Below are 20,212 nucleotides of genomic sequence, written 5' to 3'. Positions count from 1 at the left end.
AAGCCAAGGGAAGGGAAGGTGGTTTAAACTGCCTCTCCTTTCCTCCAGCAGCCGGCTTGCTTGGACTCCCCAAGCAAACCAAGGGAAGGGAAGGTGGCGGAGCAGCTGGAGACATTGAGCCTCAGCTCCACAAGTAATGAGCACTCGAAGAAAGAATGGATCCCAGGTGCTTCTGCCTGTCAGAGGGGCTGGTGCACACATCTGGTGATGTCAGGGGGTGTGGGGCATATGCTAATAAGTTATGCTAATGAGCTCCTGCAGCTTTTTTCTACGAAATGACCCCTGGGCAACCCTGACCCCATTCCCGTGGGACCTCACAGAGAATGCAAAGAAGCGCCATCCCAAAGAATCTTCCTTCACCCCCTTATCCACATCTGTCTCCCCACTGAATAGAGTTGCCATCTCTGAGTTGGGAAAAATACCTGGAGATTTTGAGGGTGGAGCCTGGGGAGGACAGAGGGGGGGGTTTGGGGGGGACCTTGGCAGGGAATAATGCCACAGTCCACCCTCCAAAGCACCCATTTTCTCCAGGGGAATTGGTCTCTGTAGGCCAGAGATCAGCTATTAATAGTGGGAGATCTCCGGGTGCTACCTGGAGGCTGGCAGCAACCCTACCACAGACCTAGACTGAACAAGACAGGGAAACATTTCATCCGCCTCACCGCACTCCACGGTTGCTTCATGTTGTGTCGCAATGCCCTGACTGAGTCAAAGGCGACTCGTTCCCAACCTTATCTCGCCCGTGTTATGGCAAAATACGCTCAGAGTCATATAAATAAAAAGCAGGCTGCGGGCTAGCCTTTGAGGTTTCATGCTATCAGGCGCCTCAAGATCTAGTCATAAAACTATTCCACCATAATCCAGGGCCCTGCCTGATGCAGGCCGATTTAGTATGAAGATGTGCCCTTTTTGATAATAATTTAAAAAGAGAGAGAACAAATTTAGAATGTGTGTTGACTAAGTAGGATTTGTTTAAATTTAAAGTTGCACGGGAGGCAAAAAGAGGGAGCAAAAACAGCCTGACTAAGTCTCATTGATTACAAGAAGAGAGTTAGATATTGGCATAAATGCCTCACATTTCAATCAATGTGACCTAAAAGTGCTTGAGTGGCTGTCTCGTACCCGATATATCTGTGCTTTAGCATAATTGATACCGGAGCCTCGTAAGGGATTCAAGATCAGTGCTTTGAACACAGACTTCGTGGGTGGCCTGGAGATCTGCTAGGGTTGCCACCTCCGGGTTGGGAAACACCTGGAGATTTTAGGGGTGGAGCCTGAGGAGGGAGGGGCTTGGAGAGAAGAGAGACTTCAGTGGAATACAGTGGCATAGAGTCCACCTTCCAAAGCATCCATTTTCTCCTGGCGAAATTATCTCTGTTGTCTGGAGATCAGTTTGTGATCCCAGGAGTTCTCCAGCTACCACCTGGGGGTTGGCAAACCTAAGATCTGCTGGAATTTCAACTGATCTCAACCCTCTGCTCTCTAAACCTCATCCTCCCCAGACTTCACCCACAGAATCTACAGGAACTTCCCAACCCAAAGATGGCAACCCTGCCAAAGCCATGCTTTCTGTCCAGGCACTATTCATACCGAGGGCTTTCTACACTGGCTGGATTCGAGTCTAGTAGCACCTTAAGAGACCAACAAGAAGAAAAAGAGGAGATTGGATTTATACCCCGCCCTTCACTCGGAGTCTCAGAGTGGCTTACGATATCCTTTCCTTTCCCTTCCCCTCCCCACAAAAGACACCCTGTGAGGTAGGTGAGGCTGAGAGAGCTCTCTCAGGAATTGCTCCTGATAAAACAGCTCTGAAAGAACTTGTAATTGACCCAAGGTCACACCAGCAGCTGCATAGAGAGGGGTGGGGAATCAAACTCTGTTCTTCCAGATTAGAGTCTGCGCTCTTAACCACTGCACCAAACTGGCTCCGAACTGAAACAAGAGTTTCAGGTATAAGATTTGTTAGTACAATAATTGCATATTTTCATACTCCTAACACAGCTGTTGCGCAAGATCAAGGTGTTTTTCCCAGAAGGCTTCATTTCTTCTGTAAATACATTTTTAAATTACACTCAGACTGTAATATATGTCACTGGGAGTATGCCACTTCCCTCCAACCTAGCACGGTTGCCAGCTCCGGGTTGGGAAATACTTGAAGATTTTGGGGATGGAGTCTGAGGAAGGTGGGGTTTGGGGAGGAACTTCAATGGGGATAATGCCATAGAGTCCACTGTCCAAAGCAGCCGTTTTCTCCTGGTTGAGCTGATCTCGTCACCTGGAGATAATTGTAATAGTGCGAGAACTCCAGCTTACCACCTGGAGGCACAACCGTACTAGCACTCCACAATGGAAAGGAATGATATGCAATGGGGGGGGGGGGAGGTTCTAAGATTCAGGCCTGGATGGCCAACATTCCCAGATTGCTCTGGGGGCACATGAAACTGGGAAAGTCCAGTGATTTCTTTTTTTTATGTTTGAGGGGTGGGAGGGGGAGGTAGGAGGAACCTTTGTCAGCTATATTTTTGTGTGTGGGGGGGCGTGTCTGTAGTGACTCTCAACAACCATGCCCATTACAAATGGCATATAATTTTACAAGTAGTAAAGGTAAAGGTAAAGGTTCCCTTGCTCGAAAGCCAGTCGAGTCCGACTCTTGGGTTGCGGTGCTCATCTCCGTTTCAAAGCCGAAGAGCCAGCGCTGTCCGAAGACGTTTCCGTGGTCATGTGGCCAGCATGACTAGACGCCGAGGCGCACAGAACACTGTTACCTTCCCACCGAAGTGGTACCTATTTATCTACTTGCAATCTCTTGCTTTCGAACTGCTAGGTTGGCAGGAGCTGGGGCCAGAGACGGGAGCTCACTCCGTCATGCAGCAACTCGGGTCTCAAACTGCTGAACTACTGACCTTTCACAGCCTGCAGTTCAGCGTCTTACAAGTGGTAGACAGAGGTTAATCCTGACCTGGATAGCACAGGATAGCCTGATTTTGTTAGATCTTGGAAGCTAAGCCGGCTTACGCCCGGTCAGTATTTGGATGGGAGACCAGGCCACCAAGGGAAGTCCAGGGTTGTTACACAGAGGCAAGGAATGGCAAACTCCCTGTGAACATCTCTTGGCGTGAAAATCCTATGGGGTCGCCATAAGCTGAGTGCAACTTGACTGTAAAAAATAAAAGGAAAAAAAAACAAGGTTGGGAAGGGAAGGCACCATGGGCATAGTCTCATTGGATCTCAGAAGCTAAGCATGGTCAGTACTAGGATGGGAGACCACCATGGAAAACCACCCCTGCGGCTCACTTGCCTTGAAAGCCCCTTGCTGGGTCACTGTAACTCATTTGAGAGCCGGTTTGGTGTAGTGGTTAAGAGCACGGGCTGTAATCTAGGAGAATCAGGTTTGATTCCCCATTCCTCTCCATGCATCTGCTGGTGTGACCTTGGATCAGTCACAAGTTCTTTCAGAGCTGTTCTCTCAAGAGCTGTTCCCGAAAGAGCTCTCTCAGCCCCACCTACCTCACAGGGTGTATCTGTTGTGTGGAGAGGAAGAGAAAGGAGATTGTAAGCCACTCTGAGACTCCTTTGGGTAGCGAAGGGCAGGGTATAAATCCAATCTCTTCTTCTCTCATTTGTGATTTAAGAGCACTTATGAATGTTAGGACGCTGAAGCTGCAGACTGGAAGGTCTGTAGTTCAGCATTTTGAGACCCTAGTGCCATGTGACGGAGTGAGCTCCCGTCTCTGGCCCCAGCTCCTGCCAACCTAGCAGTTCGAGAGCAAGAAATTGCAAGTCTTCGGTGGGAAGGTAACAGCACTCCATGCGCCTCGGCGTTAAGTCATGCCAGCCAAATAACCATGGAAACACCTTTGGACAGTGCTGGCTCTTCGGCTTGGAGAGATGAGCACCGCCCTCTACAGTCGGATTCAACTAGCTTTACCTTTACCTTTTTATGAATGTGAATACATAGACAGAGTTAAGAATTAAGAAACAGATGAGCGCTCCCTCCCAGTAGTACACACAATTACTGTCCTGTTAGGTTGGATCTAGACTAAATTTCCCATCAATGGAGCGGGACTTCCCTGCCCCCCCCCACAGTAGCCCACTCATCTCCATAAAATGCGTGGGGGGGGAGAATGCTGAGTCACGACACGGGGGGGGGAGTTCTTCAGGGAGAAGGGGGAGTCAGTGGATGCTACCAGACGGATCCAGCCCAAAATCTTTCACAATCCAGTTTCCTGCTCTGCATGTGGATTGGGCAATCCATTCTGTGAATTTCCCCACAACTGGTTTATGGTCCCAGCTTTCCTGTAATGAGTGGAAAGGGGACACAACATTCTGTGCTGAGGAAGGGGAACATCTGGAGGAGACCATCACAGAGGGCAAGAGGGATGGACAATTGACATTGGAGAACCATGTTGTGACCGGATCTCTGCTGGGGGGGGGGAGTACTCAGTGTCGTGGCCAATTCAGCCATGTGTTGTATTCAGCTCACATGTTAAACCCAACAGGAAAGGCTGGGTTATATACACTAACATGTTTTTTAAAAGGTCATTTGCCATTCTGGGGAACAATAGGACATCTGTATTTTACTGAAAAGAGCAGCACGGATGCATATAAGAGCTACAAAGTCTGGCCAAGCGATAAGGAAGTTCCTTTGTTAAGCGGACACGTAACTTTATCTTGCGGCATTTCTATTTATCGGGATATCTTTCACTTATTCCCGACGACTGGAGCTTCAGAATTTTATTTCCTTCAGATTGTTCAGTAGAAGCGTTTTCTGGGTCACCGTTTCCTGGACTTAAACAATCCGGAGTCACAAAGAAAGGTACTCAAAACAGATGACTGAAAACAGGGCAGGGCCCAAGGCCAGCTACTGGATGCCAGCGGATGTTGCCTAGCAACAATGGTGGGCCTTTGCCGAGAGGTGAGACGGGGCGGTTGTGCGGGGAAGAGTTGAAAGGAGCGTGGTGGAGGGAAGCCAGCTGCCTGCTCGTGGTTGGATGGAGCTGGGGGTGTGTGCCTGCCTTTGGAAATAGGTTTGGCGGTGGTTCCCACACAGGAACAGGTGTGTGAGGTTTCCCTGTTGCTGGCACGGCTGCTGATAAAAGACCAGCAGCAACAGTGCTTCCCCCATGACAAGTTTCACCACAGTTTCCCTGCCCCAGTCTCGTCCCTGGTCATCCTCTTCCCTCCAGGCTACCAGGGCCTTTTTCATTATTATTTTTAAACTGGCAATTGATTATTGTTGTATCGATAGCCTAAAGGTAAAGGTAAAGGTTTCCCTTGCTCGAAAGCCAGTCGAATCCGACTCTAGGGTTGCGGTGCTCATCTCCGTTTCAAAGCCGAAGAGCCAGCGCTGTCCGAAGACGTTTCCGTGGTCATGTGGCCGGCATGACTAAACACCAAGGCGCACGGAACGCTGTTACCTTCCCACCGAAGTGGTCCCTATTTCTCTACTTGCAATTTCTTGCTTTCGAACTGCTAGGCTGGCAGGAGCCGGAACTAGAGACGGGGGCTCCCTCCGTCATGCGGCACACTCAGGTCTCGAACTGCTGAGCTACTGACCTTCCACAGCCTGCCGTTCAGCATCTTAACCCCTTGAGCCACCGCAGCGCCTATTGATAGCCTACCGCTATGTTAACAGGCTCTCTGAATTCCCACTGAGGAGAAAATGAGGTGTTTTCCCCCAGGGGACATGCACAACAGCCAGAAAATGACAAGTGCGGTGCAGAGAGGCAATGTCACACTCCAGATGGGCAGAAGGAAATTCACAGAAAACAAGGTCTCCACGCGAGCAACTCAATGTATATTCTGCAGAGACTGCATCCCAAATGACAATGCTTGTTACAAACCCAACCTGCATCACGGACCCCAGTACATTTGTTCCATGCAGTTCTAAGTAAGGTTTCCTTTGCTCAAGAGCCAGTTGAATCCGACTCTTGGGTTGCGGTGCTCATCTCTGTTTCCAAGCCAAAGAGCCAGCGCTGTCCAAAGACATTTCCATAGTCATGTGGCCGGCATGACTAGACGCCAAGGCACGCAGAATGCTGTTACCTTCCCATCGAAGCGGTACCTATTTATCTACTTGCAATTTCTTGCTTTCGAACTACTAGGTTGGCAGGAGCTGGGACCAGAGACGGGAACTCACTCCGTCATGCAGCACTCAGGTCTTGAACTGCTGAACTACCAACCTTCCAGTCTGCAGTTCAGCATCTTAACCACTTGAGCCACTGCAGCTCTGGTAGGTGGTGCTAATTAAGCCAAGTCACCAGAAATCCACGTTGTATGCCGGTCTTTCAAGCACCACATAACAGACATTAAACACAAACAGAACCTGGAGTCGTGTGTCTTCCTTTTAAAAGAAGTGTGTGGAGCTCTCAAAAAGTGTGCTATCATCCCCTCCACGCACAACAACAAATTGTTTTCTTCTATCGCATATGGAATGCCAAGCAGGACAAGGCCAGAAGTAAGATACTGGTTAGTACAAGAGATACACATTCTGTCTCCCCAACCATCCTGTCACACATAACAGTCATCCAAACCAGAAAGTGGGCGAATCAGTGTATAGATTGTCTAATTCTGTTACTGTTGAACAGACCGAAGAATCATTTTGTTTCACAGCCCTTCTGCGGTCCAAACCCAGAGCGACTTTAATTTCCCACTGGTGGAAAAACATCGGCCTTCCATTACCTCCGCCCCAGGCAACCATTCTGAAGTTGTTTTTTTTCCATCTGCCTTCTGAAGATATAAGCATTTGTGTCCGAAGATCACGGAGCCTTTAGAAAAGCATTCCTTCGATAAAAGGTCTCCCGTCGGTGGAAGAAAATAACATTCCCCCAGCTGAGGCATCCTTTCAGGGAGCACGGTATCAGCAGAAGGTTTAATTCATTCGTTGCGTCTGCTGTTTTTTGCTAAATGGAAACCACCTGGGGTTAGAGCACGGACTCCACACATCAAGTGTGCCGGACTGCGAGAAAGCAATTCATAATCTTCCATTTCGAACAGGATCCTCTATTGGCCCAGCCAGCTGACTAGACTCTAAGAGAACAGAATAAAAGACGAGGCCGTAACTGCAGCCTTTCAGCCTCTGAGGCGGCTCTTGACAAGGCAACTTTTGGCGGGAGTCTGTTCAAGGTGAATAGCAGCCTATGTCCTAGAAGTAGGGTACCCTACAACTGATTTCATAAAACAAGGGGGAGTAGGGTTCCCAACTGGGTTGGGAAACACCTGGAGATTTGGGGGTGGGGCCTCGGCAAGCTACAATGCCGTTGAGTCCACCCTCCAGAGCAGCCATTTTCTCCAGGGGGGTTGGTCTTAGTTGCCTGGAGATCAATTGTAATTGCGGGAGATCTTCAGGTGCCACATGGAGGTTGGTAACCCTGAAGGGGAGGGAGTTTTGATCTTGGCTCTGGCATACCACTAGGACTGCACACAACAGTTTCCGTACATTTCTGTTTTCTTCACAGATGAAATTGGGAGTCAACCCCGGAACATCATGGCAGACTATGCTGAAGGCTCAACAGAGAGAGAAACTACAGTATGCACCAGGGGTCATTTCCTGCAGGAGCGCACAGGAGCGGAGCTCCGGCAGTACCACCGTCTTTTTCTCGTTTTTCTGCTCATGTAAGAGCTCTAGCACACATGAGAGATTTGCACTGGATCCAACCCTTTGTTGCGTCTGCGGTACAGTCGGTCATAGAATTTAGGTCCAGGTCATAGATCCACATTAATCAGGCACAATGGAGAAGTTTGGATGCTTGCGCATTCCCACTGTGCCTAAACGATGCAATATGCTGGAGACGTGGTGGAGATGTGGCGGGGAGGGGTTGCTCTAGGACAGATGTTAAAAAATGATTAAAGTCTCCAAGAAGGTAATGCGTGAAATTTGTATTCCATCTCTGGACCTCTTGCCTCGAACATCATCTTCATAGCAGGGTTGCTGATTCCAGTCCATCCCAAAGATCCTCATTAATCTTATTTCATCCTCCATTGATTTTAAAACATATCTTGCATCCCTGCCCCCTAGTGACTCTAAACCATGTTCAATCTCCCCTCGCTAAAGATGAATTCATCAGCCTCCTGCAACAAAATGCGGTACTGGGAAATGTTTCAATCGTGGGAGATTAGTTGACTTGGATCTTCTCTTGCCTTCGGCTCTTGATGTTCTGAATAGAGGCAGCTGACCTATGCAGAATCAGGACACGACCTACACATGAAGCTTTCCTTCTACTGAATCAGACCAGTGGTCAGTTTAGTGTAGTGGTTAGAAGCGCAGACTCTAATCTGGGAGGACCTTGGGTCTCTCAGAGCTGTTCTGTCAAGAGCATCTCTCGAACACGCTCTCTCAGCCCCACCTACCTCACAGGGCGTCTGTTGTGGGGAGGGGGAGGGGATTGTAAGCCACACTCTGAGACTCCTTCGGGTAGTGAAAGGCAGGATATAAATCCAATCTCCTCCTCCTATCAGCATTCAGGCCTCCTTCCAAAAAAGGTCACCCACCCCTGAAGTACTTCCTCATTAGCAAAGAAGTTAACTTAAACATAAAGTCTCTGAGGAATGCCCTAAAACTTTGACTATGATCTTTCCCATGATTTACTTCCAGTGGTTAAATTGGTACGAGTCATGACCCAGTTTGAACTCAGTGGGACTTACTCCAAGTAAACACAGCCTACACAAGATGGTGTCTCCTGTGTCAGTGGTTTTCAGGACTGTACTTTTACCACAACCCCTCATGCTGTCCTTCAAGGGAAAGGAGATTGAAAGCCGCTCTGAGACTCCTTCGGGTAGTGAAAGGCAGGATATAAATCCAATCTCCTCCTCCTATCAGCATTCAGGCCTCCTTCCAAAAAAGGTCACCCGCCCCTGAAGTACTTCCTCTTTAGTTGAAGAATAAAGAAGTTAACTTAAACATCAAGTCTCTGAAGAATGCCCTAAAACGTTGACTATCTTTCCCATGATTTACTTCCAGTGGTTAAATTGGTACGAGTCATGACCCAGTTTGAACTCAGTGGGACTTACTCCAAGTAAACACAACCTACACAAGATGGCGTCTCCTGTGTCAGTGGTTTTCAGGACTCTACTTTTACCGCAACCCCTCATGCTGTCCTTCAAGAAGCGGCATTCAGGGCCATGACTCTGGACCGGTTCTGCATGCAGCTTTGTTGTGGGACGGATCAAACGGATCTAGACTCTAAGCAGCCAACACTGATGCAATAGTGGCCCAAATCCAGCATCCGTTCTCCTGGCCTCCCCTCCTTTACTATCTGGCGGGTTTAAGCTGGTGATAGACTTGTAATGGACCAGCACTGCTCAAAGCTTACAAAGGATGGGATGGGGTTTACCACAGCATCAGATCGGCACAGACTTTTTACCACCCTTGTGCTATCCTCAGCAATACATAATAACCATATAATTCTTGGCCACAATTGGTGCTTGTTGGTTATTAAGGCAGGTGTGAGAGTCCCGGGGATTTGAGAAGAGTTTCCTTATCTCTTATGACTTGGTGGTACCTCAGAAATCAGTCCCAAACCTGATCTTGAACCCCAAAGACGTAGAGTCTGATTACTCTGAAGAACCCCGAGTCTGGCTTGATACAGGCCTAACTACGAGGGACAAGAAAAGAATTGTCAGTAAGTTGAAGTAGCCTAACTATGCGATCTCAGGAGAGGTACAGACACAAAAGGAAAGACATTAACGGTGCACTTAACGGAAAGACACCAGGGGTGGTACATCTTGAAAGCACATAAAGCCAAGCAGCCGCAAGTTGCAAATGTAAGCCAGCCACCTGGAATGCACCCCTGCATTGGGACAGTGAGATGGGGTGGACAACTGACATGACGGCTGTGATGAAAGCAAAGGACAAGAAAGGGAATTTTCTCCCCCACAAAAAAATAATTTTAAAAATTATCCCCCCATTAGATAACTGGAGGTGCAGGGAAAACTCGCCATGTCTCCTAAAGTAGGAGGAGCTGCCTCCAATTAATGAAATAGTGTATGAAAAGCTAGATCAGAACACTTTGATCTGAGACACACACAAATCAGGCCAAGGTCATGCATGTCCATTCAGACCAGCAGCAGCCCTTCTTGGTCACAGGTAGAGTTCTTTCATGTATCTGAAGAAGTGAGCAGTGACTCAGGAAAGCTCATCCCCTGCCACACATTTTGTTAGTCTCTAAGGTGCTCAAGTGGTTAAGACGCTGAACTGCACTCTGTGGAAGGTCGGTAGTTCAGCAGTTCGAGACCCGAGTGTGCCGCATGACCGAGTGAGCTCCCGTCTCTAGTTTCCGCATGACGGAGTGAGTTCCCATCTCTAGTTCCAGCTCCTGCCAACCTAGCAGTTCGAAAGCAAGAATTCCCACTTCGGTGGGAAGGTGACAGCATTCCGGGTGCCTTGGTGTTTAGTCATGCCGGCCACATGACCACAGAAACGTCTTTGGACAGCGCTGGCTCTTCGGCTTTGAAACGGAGATGAGCACCGCAACCCTAGAGTCGGACTCGACTGGCTTTCGAGCAAGGGGACCTTTACCTTTAAGGTGCTCCTGGGCTCTTGCTCTTTTCTCTACCACCTAGTCCTTTTTAACCGGAGATGCCGGAGATTGAACCAGGGACCTTCTGCATGTAAAGCGGAGGCTCTTCCTCCACTAAGCCACAGCTCCTCCCCACAAGTAGGTTTTGAATTTGAACACACCGAACTGCCTTCTACTGGATCGAACCATCAGTCCATCAAAGTCAGTAATGTCTGTCCAACTGGCAGCAGCCCTCCAGGGTCTCAAGCAGAGATCTTTCACGTTGCCTACCGATCGTCCTTTCTTACTGGAGGTGCCGGGGACTGAACCTGGGACCTTCTGCATGCGAAGCAGAGGCTCTTCCTCTGAGACACAGCCGCTCCTTCTGAAGTTCCACAAAAGTCGCTCTAACCCAAACGGAGTCTTCCCACCTCATTTCATGCTGCTCATAGGGCCTTCACTCTTTTTTTTCTATCTTCGCTGCCTGGCATTTCATGTTGCTCTACAACCCTGCTTCTCTTAGATTCTATCACCTTCTTAAGCTTTTCATCCGAGTACCCTAGAGGAAGAAGGCAGCTACAGGCAAGCTGCTGCAGAATCACATCTGACGGCTGCTTTTTTGCCAGTAAACCAGAGGAACTTAAAGAAGGCTCCGCATCGCTCCCGACTAGATGGGCTGGATGTGATCGGGAGTTTAGGCTCTTATCTATTTTATTGTTATGTAATCAGTACTATATAGCCATTTACTACTTGGGTCCATATAAGAACCCCTTTCTAAGCCGATATATACAATGTATAATTTCTTTGCCTGAAATGCATTAGAAGTCTGCCCATTTTTCTACTGCCCATGTTTTATTGCTTTTTTTTTTTGTATTTTCTGTGTGTGCGCGTGCATGCATGCATGCTGTGTGCACACCTGGAAGTCATGTTGACCTCTGGTGACTGACCCCTAATAGGGGCCTGGAGGATATTCAAAGAGGTGGCTGAATAAAGCCTGCCTCTGTCCTCCTGTCAAGGTATTCCAAGGAAGTCTCCCATCCAAATACTAACCCTGCTTAGCTTCCGAGATGTGACAAGATTATGCTTGCCCAGGTCAGGGCTGTGTCCTGTTGCTTTAACGCTACTTTATTTGCTGGATTGTGCACCACCGGGATTCCCACCATGGTGCCCACCATGTTTTTTGGTGCCCACCAAGTGATTTTAGAAAGTGGATGGGGCTTTTGTATGGCAAGACCTGATTGGTCATTGGAGACTGCATTGACAGTGCACACTGACAGTGCGCACGCATACTGGATGAGGGATACACTTCTGGGTAGCAGTGTGCGTGAACAAGATCTTGGGGTAGGGGTGGACTGTAAATTAAATATGAGCAGCCAGTGTGATGCAGCGACAAAAAAAGGCTAATGCAATCTTGGGATGTATCAACAGAGGCATAACATCCAAATCACAAGATGACATAGTCCCGCTGTACACTGCATTGGTCAGGCTGCACCTGGAGTACTGTGTGCAGTTCTGGAGGCCTCGCTTCAAAAAGGATGTGGACAGAATGGAGCAGGTGCAGAGGAGAGCGACGAGGATGATCGGGGGCCTGGAGACCAAGCCCTGTGAGGAAAGGCTGAGGGATTTGGGAACGTTCAGTCTGGAGAAGAGGAGGCGGAGGAGGGACATGATTGTTCTCTTGAAGCATTTGAAGGGCCGTCACCGAGAGGAGGGAGGGAGCTGTTCCTTTGGGCAACAGAGAGGATAGGACTCGCAAAATGGGTTTAAATTAAGGGCGGAAATGTACCAGCTGGGTATTGGGAAAAACGTTTTTACAGTCAGAGCTGTGCAACATTGGAGTCAGCTGTCTTGTGAGTTGGTGAGCTCCCCCTCATTGGCAGTCTTGAAGCAGCAGTTGGACAAACACTTTGCCAGGGATGCTCTAGGCTGATCCTGCACTGAACGGGGGAGTTGGACTAGATGACCTGTCTGGCCCCTTCCAACTCTGGGATTCTATGATTTCGGAAAATGTTGCTTTGGGTAGCAGCTGCCACCACAGCACAAAGATCTTGACTGCATGACTGAAGATAACCTGCGGCAGCCATGCTGTTTGCGGTTCCACCTCCTTCAACAGCCATTTTGAGGCTGTGTCCAAATTCCAAAGGTGCCCACAGGTTTGTTCAGAAAGGTTGGGGACCCCAATGTGCTGTGTTTTCACAAATCATTTTCACTTATTCTGATCAACTATTGAGTCGGTTTGTGTATTCCTCCCTGGCCAGCATTGGCCCAGTGGGGCAAATAAGGATCCTGATTTTGATAGCCAAAGCTCAGAGTTTGATACTCTTAACTGCTGCACCACACCAGAATTGTAAAAATCAGCACCTCAAGAACCTTAAGTTTTATCTCTTTTTAAACATCAAGTTGCTAGTCCCTATGGCCACAGGCTTGAAAATGCACAGGTAACACTGAAGTCTCCGGCAACGGAGGGACGGCTTCTCCTCCCCAGCTAGTGAAGTTATGCCAATCTGCATTCCTCATAGATTTTCCAAGATGTGGCAAATGAAACTCTAACAGATGTGTACATTTTGTCATTACTGTGTTCTAATGACTGGGTAATAAGTATTCTATAAGAGGTGCCTCAAAGAAAAGGAAGATACTGGCTACTTAGAAGAAGAGACTGGATTTATACCCCACCCTTCACTACCCAAAGGTGTCTCAGAGCGGCTTACAATCCCCTCCCCCACCCCACAACAGACACCCTGCTGTGAGGTAGGTGGGGCTGAGCTCTCTTGAGAACTGCCCCTGAGAGAACAGCTCTGAAAGAACTTGTGACTGACCCAAGGTCACACCAGCCGCTACATGTGGAGGAGTGAAGAATCAAACCCGGTTCTCCCAGATTAGAGTCTGCCGCTCTTAACCACTATGTCAGACTGGCTCTCCACCTACCTCACAGGGTGTCTGTTGTTGGGAGGGGGAGGAGATCGTAAACCAATCTGAGACTCCGAGTAAAAGGGCAAGGTATAAATCCAATCTCTTCTTCCTCTTCTGCACACATCCACTAGTTTAACAATCAAAGCTTGTGCAAAGGAACTCGGGCACAGTATATTTGCAAAGTACTTCGCAGTAAAGTGCTTTTGTGTCCAAATTTAAGAACTACCCCTTTTCAGATTCCACAAAATTAAATGGACACTCTTACAATCAGCTAAGAAGAAACAGGGGGAAAATATGCAAAAAATTAGCATTTTTATTCAGAATCCTTATAAAGGGACCTACTGTAGAAAAGTCATTTCCCCAGCAGAGATTAGATTTAAAACTAAGGCAGGGTGGAGGATGGACTGCACTGATGTAAGTTTACAGAATTTATCAGCTTTGCCTAGCCATGGGGAAAATTATGCTTTTTAGAAGAAGGTGTTTTCGTAAGTGAGTGTCCCGGGGAACAAAAAACAACAACAACAACAAAAGCCACTGCGGAAAATTGCAGCTTCTCTTTTAGTCGTCTTCGGGCTCCTCTTTAATTTTCTTCTTTTTCTTCTTCTTCTTCTTCTCTATGTTCTGGAAAGAACAAAGACAGTGTTGCTGCACTTGACTTATTATTGCACCTGAAATAACAAGAGTTAGCGGGTACTCTTTGTTTAAAAAAAAAAATGCAGCCAAAGATTCATTTCCTTTAGGGAAAAATGAACGGCAGAAGCGGAGTCGTGTTCGACCTGCATTTAGCAGCTAACCCTCTTTAGACGAGAAGCACAAAGAACCGCAGGAATCCATGGTTACCACCGGCGTAGCCCTAATGGAGTGAGTCTTTGGCACTAGGCAACAGACTCCCATCTCTAAGCACCTCGACCGAGCAGTCGTCCTTCCTCCCGTTTGTGGAGAGGCCGTCCGCTGCAGCAGAGGGTGGTCTCTCTGGGATGTGGAATGGGGCGCTCGAGAGGCTCACTGCTCAAACGCTGGAGAGACTCCCGCCGCCTGCTTGCACAAATCCCCAGATCATTTCCATAACAACATAACCCCAGAACTACACGTCCCCTCCTTGCTTCAAGCCAACAGAAGCCAAAGACATCTTTAAAAAAACCAACTCGGAAGGCCTTTTGAAAACTGAGTTCTTGCTCCGATTATAAAACATCACTCTAAATACTGGATACCCCCTGAACTGAGCACGTGTTCTCCCGTTTGCAGGTATTTCGCCCGGGCGTGGCCAGACGAGCGAGCTGAAGGGCTCTTGGCCCACGGCTCACAGTCTTGGGGGGGCCACCAGCTCACTGAGTCTGTACCTACCCAAGATGCATTTTCGGAAAAATCACATCATTTAAATATCCGTAAATATGTCAAGCGATTGAAGAGCACTCCCGTTTCTTTCTACTCTGTCTTTGGGGGTTTGGGGGGGCGGGGAAAAGAGTTTGCTCATCCCAATTCTTTAAAATAAAATGTTGGCAGGAGGTCAACTTTTAGAAGTCACTATCGCGGTGACCTCTAAAATTATGTATTTGCAGCTTGGATCTAGCCCTATGCATATTTTGCAGCAGTGATCTGTGCTGCCTTCTCCTTCTCACTGCAGCCCCCCCCCTCCATCCTCAGGGGTTCGTGGCTCTCAGGAGGGTCCCCCCACTCTGTTATGAGGGTGTCCCCCCCAAAAAAAAACCAGGAGCAGCTTGGGAGGATGGGGGTGCTTAGTGACCTGTGGTGGCAACAGAAAAGCAGCAAAGCTCTTTTCTATGACCTCTGCTCTGGCTTGGTTGGTCCAGGCTGCTGCCATTCAACATGGTTACGCATTTTTCGGCCTTCCAACAGTGCTCGACAACGCAACAGATGGGGAAGCATCCAAGAAAACATACATCACCAAAATCAACAGCAATGGGTATCCCGCTAAAGAGCTGAGCCTGCTGAAAAGATCTGGCCATCCCATTGGTCCCTTACCTCCACTGCTGTGCTGGTCGTCGGCTGTTCCTCCTCCTCCTCCTCCTCTTCTTCCACCTCTTCTGCAGAAACCACCACCACCTTTTGTTTCTTCTTTTTCTTCTTCTTGAGACATCCCTCCTCCTCTTGCAACTCTTCTGGCTCTTCTACAGAGGGGGGAAAGGAATCGGAAAGAAAGGTGGCCATCAGACAAAGACACCCCAAACAAGTCAACCACCGACAAAGGGCACACAGATGGAAATGGGCATGGCAGGAGCAACCTAGACCTCCACTCCAAAACTGAGCAGGATGTAAAGACACCGATGAGGAAATCTTACGTAAGTCTTCTGCATCACCTATTCCCTGGTCCTTTTAATGGGAGATACTGGGGACTGAGTGTGGGACATTCCGTGTGCCAAGCAGATGATCTTATCCCCGAGCCACATTTCTATCCCTGGTCCTGAACTGTATGCAGTGCCCAGAAACAAACAGCAAATGAGGCAGACTCTAATGGTATCCCCCTCCCCGGACCAGGATGGCCCACGCTAGTCCAATCTCAGCAGATCTTAGAAGCTAAGCAGGGTTGACCCTGGTTAGTACTTGAATGGGAGACCACCAAGGAAGACCAGTGTTGCTATGCAGAGGCAGGCAATGGAGAACCACTTCTGGTTGGTCTCCTGCCTTGAAAATTCCATGAGGGGAATCGCAATCAACCGGAAGTTGGTTGTGATTTGATAGCACTTTCCACCTCCAATGGTGTTCCCCCCACTATTCCTGAATTCATCAGGACAGTAAGCAAACCGAAGAAGTAGGAGGGGGAGGAAACTGGATTTATACCCCGCCCTTCACTACCCGAATGAATCTTGGAGCAGCTTACAATTTCCTTTCCCTTCCCCGCCCCACAACAGACACCCTGTGAGGTCGGTGGGGCTGAGAGAGCTCTTTCAAGGACTGCTCTTGAGAGGACAGCTCTGAGAGAACTGTGACTGACCCAAGGTCACCCAGCAGTTGCATATGGAGAAGTGGGGAATCATACCCGGGTCTCCAAGATTACAGTCCCGCTCCTAAGCACTACACCAAACTGTCTCTCAATGAATGCCTCTACGCTCTTCAAGTATCTTATCCAGTGGTGCATGATAATCATACGACTCATTTACATTCCAATAGGAAATGCTACCAAATAGGAAAAAAATTACCAACGAACACACAAGCATTACAGACATCAGCAGGATCACCGCTACGTGATTCCAGAATGAGTCCACTGTGACACTGAACACAGGAATCCATTGCACAAATTACACTGTGCGTTAATTTATCCTGTGCTCACCCACACAGACACACTGCAGCTGGCAATAGAGGGCCTTTGTGACAGTTTAAACTGCTTGTTCCTGGCAATGTTGGCAAACAATACCATGTTAGAGAAGAACCAGGTTCTTTGGGCTACATCTGGAAACCAACAAGCGTGTCACTTTGGTGGGATCTCTTTCCCCAAAAACTGTCACTGACAAGTGAAATCAACAAGCATCTGTATCTGGTATGTGCAAAGGATGTGCTATCATTTTGCATTCAATACCAAGGTGCTGAGCCAAGTACCGTCTCCTTGAGTAATTCAATTGCCAACAACGGTTAAACTGAGACTGCTCTGTTCTGTTCCCTTCAACACACTGGCAAAACCATTGCCCGCAAGAAGACGACAAAGACGACGAAGAGGAAGAAGATGGAGGAGGAGAGATTGGATTTATACCCCGCCCTTCACTCGGAGTCTCAGAGCGGCTTACAATCTCCTTCCCCTTCCTCTCCCCACAACAGACACCCTGTGAGGTAGCTGGCGCTGAGAGAGCTCTGAGAGAACTGTCCTTGAGAGAACGGCTGTGAGAGAACCGTGACTGACCCAAGTTCACCCAGCTGGTTGCATGTGGAGAAGCAGGGAATCAAACCCGGTTCTCCAGATTAGTGTCTGCCGGTCTTAGCCACTACGCCAAACGGGTGTAGAAGGCGTTCCACAACACGTACGGCCCAGCTTCTGGAATCCTATCCTCAAAGAAAGCCCAGGTTTTACAACTACATCGACTCACATTTTTCAACTGGGATAAATTACAAATATTGATGGACCGGGGCTCTTTTCTGCTTGCCTTTCTCTCGTCACGAATGCAAAAGCAGGATACAAAATTTAAAGCTAGGGATGTGTATACACACCATATCCACGGGAGCACAGAATGCAGGATTAGGCAAAGGCTTTGAGCTTCCTCAGAATCCTGGCTTTCATTTTTTTAAAAAACCCAGTCCCCCTAGCCCTTACAGATGCAAAAGCAAATTGGTAATGCAAAAGCAAATTGGCATTGTCTCAAAAGCCAAAGCAGTGGCTGATTAAAAGATTTGGGCGATTGTAGTCTGCTACACAGCTTCTTACCCCCCCCCCCATGGTTAGCAAAGCCGAACAAACCCTAAATAATTACCTGCAAAACAAGCCTTTTTCTCCACTCCCTCCATCCCATCTTTTGCCCCCCCCCCGCCTTTTCTCCACTTTGCCCTCCACTCCATTCTGCCTTCTTCTCCCAATGGTCGCTGCTTTCTCCCAACCTCCTATCCTGCTGAGGTTGTCAGGCGCTCCATCACTTCAGTGGCTACCCAACTCTACAACTCCAACAGTGCTCTCACAAGACCTCCGTTGGCTTCCTCTGTTCGGGGGGAATTTCACCCCCCCCACACACACACCTTTTTAAAAAACCTGAAGAAACCCCACCCCAAACAAAAACAGATCTGTCGAATAATCCGCATTCTGGGGCGGATTAAGGGATATGCCTGTTTTCTAGAAACCACCTTTACTAAAGGAAGAAAATCAAGCTTTATTTGTTTCTTTTTTATTTGTTTATTTGTTCTTCAGGTAAACATTCCTTTGCTGTCCTGTTTTTGAAGATCAACTAGGAGGTTTCCTGGTTTTTGCTAAAAAGCACTGCACCTTACTTGCAGTGCTAAATTAAACAGAATTACGCCCTTCTACGGCCGCTGAAGTCATTGCGATTAGAAGGGTATAACTGTGCTTTGGACTGTGCCACTGGGTGAAGACGTCACGGTGTAAAACAGGTCAAGAAGAAACAAACTTGGACCTTTCAGGTACAGGTCAGCTGCTACTGGCGTCCAAACATAAACACCAGAGGTGTTCAGACATGTGACAAATGAGCATCTCTTTAAAGGCAAGTTCTAATTAAATAGCTGTGGGGGGGGGGGGAGACACCAGGTTGATGGCCAACAGTACAGGAATTCTACAGGAAAATGTATAAATTTGGCACTAGATGAGCTTTGCACTTCTTTGAACAATTCGGAAACCGGCAGTCCAGCTCTGCGGGCCCCCACCGGCATGCAGTAGCCTCTTGAGGCCTGGCTGGAAGTAGATATGACTGGGCTGGCAGTGAGACCCTGGTGGGAGACCAGGGACAAGGCTGTGGGATTGAAGGAAAACGCCGGAAAAGGCGGGAGGCACGGGACAAACAGGAGTGGCGGTGAGGAAGAAAGACGAGGCAGAGAAGGGGTGGAGACCCTCAAGTGAGCCCAGTGCCAGCGAGGCCGGAGGTGGTCACAACAGCGGGCGAGAGAAGCACTGCACGCCCTGAGACTGGCACGGAGGTGAGAGGGGACTTGCCAAAGGGGGAGGGGGCAGCTGAGAAGGCTGCGGGGCCAGGGAGACGACGGACGGCTGGAGCAGCAGGGCATGAGGTAGGCTGCCGGGCCCCAGTTGGGGGCGGGAGGAGGTCCCCCGGTGTGGAGCCCCTCCCCCACTGCAGGGATACCAGGAAGCGGAAGAAAAAGGGACGCCCAGCCCCCCTCCCCCCAAGCTGGAAATAAATGCGAATTACTGTAAGCAGGGAGGGAAGAAGCAGGAAGTAAATGAGAAGTGCCTACGCCACCCAGAAGTGACACAGACACACTGGTGATGTCGGGGGGGACGCTCTGGTTTTTTGTGTGGCCAAACTCTATGGTTTGAACCCATTTTTACCATAGAGTTTTGCCCAAAATCCAGAGCGCGACCCCCCCATGGCACCAACATGCCCACGTCAACGCTCCCTCTAAGCTGTGAAGTCTTGTGAGCAAAAATTCTACTTTGTGAGCTACTGGCATTAAAGTTGTGAGCGAGCGATTTGGCTGCTGCATAAATTAGTTTGTCCTGGAGCCCTCCTTCCTGAGCGAAGACAAAAACGTGCGAGCCAGAGGCTAAAAAACTGTGAGCTAGCTCACAGTAACTCAGCTTAGAGGGAACGCTGGCCCACGTCCCTTCCGGGTGATGCAGGCAGGTCACGCTTATTTCCGGCTATGTCCCTTTCCACTCCTGGAACGCTCCCTCCATCACCCCCCGCCCACAGGTCCGGCGGACCTGGCAACGCTATCCTGAGGACTGATGGACGAACGAACAGGGAAGGGCAAGGCTGATTTTAAGGGACCAGAGGGACTGGTATTACGGGAAGGTGCCGTGGGGCACAGATGCCTGAAGGTCCGCTTACAGGGGCAAAGGGTACGGAGCGGTGCCAAAAAGAAACAATATATAATGGTGGCCAGGGAGGAACATGGGAGGGCGACCCCTGCTGGTCAAACCACAGGGGAACCCCTGGCATGAGGCCAATTAAACTGGGAAACCTGGATTAAAAGGGGGGGGGGGGCTGGATCCAAGGATGCTCCTACAGCAGTGTAATGACGATTCCTCCTTTTCACTGCAGACCCCCATTCTGCCCCCCCAGTGGGTTACTTGATCTCCAAACTGGAGGGGGAAAGCCCCACTTTGTTCGCATCATTCCACTCTGTATCCAGCGAGCTACGCAGTTTCCATTGTTGTCACTTAGAAAGAATGAACC

At 48.9% G+C, this 20,212-nt stretch overlaps 1 protein-coding gene across 1 annotated transcript in view; it reads right to left on the bottom strand.

Moving 5' to 3' along the window:
* Positions 1-13,698: 13,698 nt before the first annotated feature.
* NOP58 (NOP58 ribonucleoprotein) overlaps positions 13,699-20,212 on the bottom strand; it is a 32,698-nt gene continuing 26,184 nt past the window's right edge. Inside the window, exons 14-15 of the mRNA XM_015414632.1 lie at positions 15,390-15,535; positions 13,699-14,027 (exon numbers count right to left, since the gene is read on the bottom strand). Of these exons, the coding sequence (XP_015270118.1) occupies positions 13,965-14,027; positions 15,390-15,535 (209 nt within the window). The 3' untranslated portion in view covers positions 13,699-13,964. The remainder of the gene's footprint in view (positions 14,028-15,389; positions 15,536-20,212) is intronic.

The sequence above is a fragment of the Gekko japonicus genome, unplaced genomic scaffold, assembly GCF_001447785.1.
Source record: "Gekko japonicus isolate JY-2015 unplaced genomic scaffold, Gekko_japonicus_V1.1 scaffold855, whole genome shotgun sequence".
Taxonomy (NCBI): domain Eukaryota; kingdom Metazoa; phylum Chordata; class Lepidosauria; order Squamata; family Gekkonidae; genus Gekko; species Gekko japonicus.
This window is presented reverse-complemented; position numbering and strand designations above follow the sequence as displayed.